This window comes from Squalius cephalus (genome assembly GCF_949319135.1).
Source record: "Squalius cephalus genome assembly, chromosome: 10".
Classification (NCBI taxonomy): domain Eukaryota; kingdom Metazoa; phylum Chordata; class Actinopteri; order Cypriniformes; family Leuciscidae; genus Squalius; species Squalius cephalus.
In genome coordinates this window covers 44,093,348-44,095,847 of record NC_137131.1, presented here as the reverse complement: position 1 = coordinate 44,095,847, position 2,500 = coordinate 44,093,348, and the positions used below count along the sequence as shown (strand labels likewise).

General features: G+C 26.7%; 2 protein-coding genes across 3 annotated transcripts in view; one reads left to right on the top strand and one right to left on the bottom strand.

Moving 5' to 3' along the window:
* Positions 1–2,500, top strand: part of atf4a (activating transcription factor 4a) — a 265,767-nt gene that overhangs the window by 168,188 nt on the left and 95,079 nt on the right. The window lies entirely within an intron of this gene.
* Positions 1–2,500, bottom strand: part of tmprss6 (transmembrane serine protease 6) — a 23,676-nt gene that overhangs the window by 11,320 nt on the left and 9,856 nt on the right. For both annotated transcript variants that reach the window (XM_079883063.1, XM_079883064.1), the window contains one exon: positions 1,487–1,599. In XM_079883063.1, the coding sequence (XP_079739189.1) occupies positions 1,487–1,599 (113 nt within the window). The remainder of the gene's footprint in view (positions 1–1,486; positions 1,600–2,500) is intronic.

Below are 2,500 nucleotides of genomic sequence, written 5' to 3'. Positions count from 1 at the left end.
TTGCAATTTTTATTATTTCTCGCAATTCTGATGTTTATATCGCAATTTTTACTTTATTTCTCACAATTCTGATTTTATTTCTCGCAATTCTGACTTTGTCTCACAATTTTTACTGTCACAATTCTGACTTTTTATCTCAAAATTTTTACTTTATTTCTCTCAATTATGACTTTATTTCTCACAATTATGACTTTATTTCTCTCAATTGACTTTATTTTTCTCAATTATGACTTTTCATCTTGCAATTTTTACTTTATTTCTCTCAATTATGACTTTATTTCTCACAATTATGACTTTATTTCTCTCAATTGACTTTATTTTTCTCAATTATGACTTTTTATCTTGCAATTTTTATTTTATTTCTCACAATTTTGACTTTATTTCTCGCAATTCTGACTATTTTTCTCAATTCTGACTTTTCATCTCGCAATTTTTACTTTAGTTCTCTCAATTATGACTTTATTTCTCTCAATTATGACTTTTTATCTTGCAATTTTTATTATTTCTCGCAATTCTGATGTTTATATCGCAATTTTTACTTTATTTCTCACAATTCTGATTTTATTTCTCGCAATTCTGACTTTGTCTCACAATTTTTACTGTCACAATTCTGACTTTTTATCTCAAAATTTTTACTTTATTTCTCTCAATTATGACTTTATTTCTCACAATTATGACTTTATTTCTCTCAATTGACTTTATTTTTCTCAATTATGACTTTTCATCTTGCAATTTTTACTTTATTTCTCTCAATTATGACTTTATTTCTCACAATTATGACTTTATTTCTCTCAATTGACTTTATTTTTCTCAATTATGACTTTTTATCTTGCAATTTTTATTTTATTTCTCACAATTTTGACTTTATTTCTCGCAATTCTGACTATTTTTCTCAATTCTGACTTTTCATCTCGCAATTTTTACTTTAGTTCTCTCAATTATGACTTTATTTCTCTCAATTATGACTTTTTATCTTGCAATTTTTATTATTTCTCGCAATTCTGATGTTTATATCGCAATTTTTACTTTATTTCTCACAATTCTGATTTTATTTCTCGCAATTCTGACTTTGTCTCACAATTTTTAGTCACAATTCTGACTTTTTATCTCAAAATTTTTACTTTATTTCTCTCAATTATGACTATTTCTCACAATTATGACTTTATTTCTCTCAATTGACTTTATTTTTCTCAATTATGACTTTTCATCTTGCAATTTTTACTTTATTTCTCTCAATTATGACTATTTTTCTCAATTATGACTTTTCATCTTGCAATTTTTACTTTATTTATCTCAATTTTTACTTTATTTCTCACAATTCTGACTTTATCTCACAATTCTGACTTTTTCTACCGATGGCACCTGAACACACACACACACACACACGTTGTTCCATAGACATCTATCCCCTAAACCTACCCATCACAGAAAACTTCCTGCATTTTTACATTTCCAGCAGCTGAACTGTCTAAGGAGAGAGTCTTACAGTGAAGGTCCAGGTGCAGTTGGTGTCGGGAGGGTAATAACTGGGGTAGAAGGGGGTCCGTAAAATCCCCTGGGCGCCGTCTTTCTCCTCTAGCACAACACTGTAGGAACATTCTGTGACACAACATGACAAACACAACCTCAGCGTCGCTAAACTGACAAAAGACCCGAAAGGATTGAATGAAATCTCATATTAAATCAGCATCAATTGTACGCTGTAAGAAAAAAGTCTGTTGCACAATGAAATTAAGAACACATGCAAAATCAAGAGAAAACCAATAAAATATTAATAACTGATTATTTGTGTTATAACTGAGTTTAGTGTTTTGTTCTTCCCTCATATATAAAAAAACAAAAGAATATCACCTCTGCACATCACTTTTGGCCACTACTGTATACAATGTTGAATTATTATTATTCAGTTCATTAGTTACATGATTTCTGTATCATAATATTATCATTAATTATCTATATATTATTATTTTTATAATGTTTTTCCTTCTATATTGCTTGTTCAAATGCTATTACAGGACTTCTATATCGCTTTTTCTGGATTCCGTTTTTTTAAATGGTTAAACAAAATTTTTGTAATCAAAAAAGCATGTCTAATTAATTGAAATCATGAAATTTATCAAATTTAACAAAAATGTATTAAAAGTTTAACAAAACTTTATTAAAAGTTTACCAAAAATCACGTTTACTATGAAATAATACAATTACTATGAAATTTTTTTTTTCACAATTTTTATTTATTTCACTTATAATAGTTTAATTATATTTTAATAATCAAAAAGCATGTCAAATTAATTGAGTTCATAAGAACAACAATTAATTTTATTTATTTATTTATTTATTTTCATTTCAATTATTTTTTTTCCAGACATTCTGTGTTGTGTATTTTAATTTTTCTGACAATCAAATGAAGGCATAAAACATTAACTTAATTTATCTTTTAATCATATAAAATTAAACAAACTTTTTTGACAAGCAAAGCGCTACAAAGTTTTATTAAAGG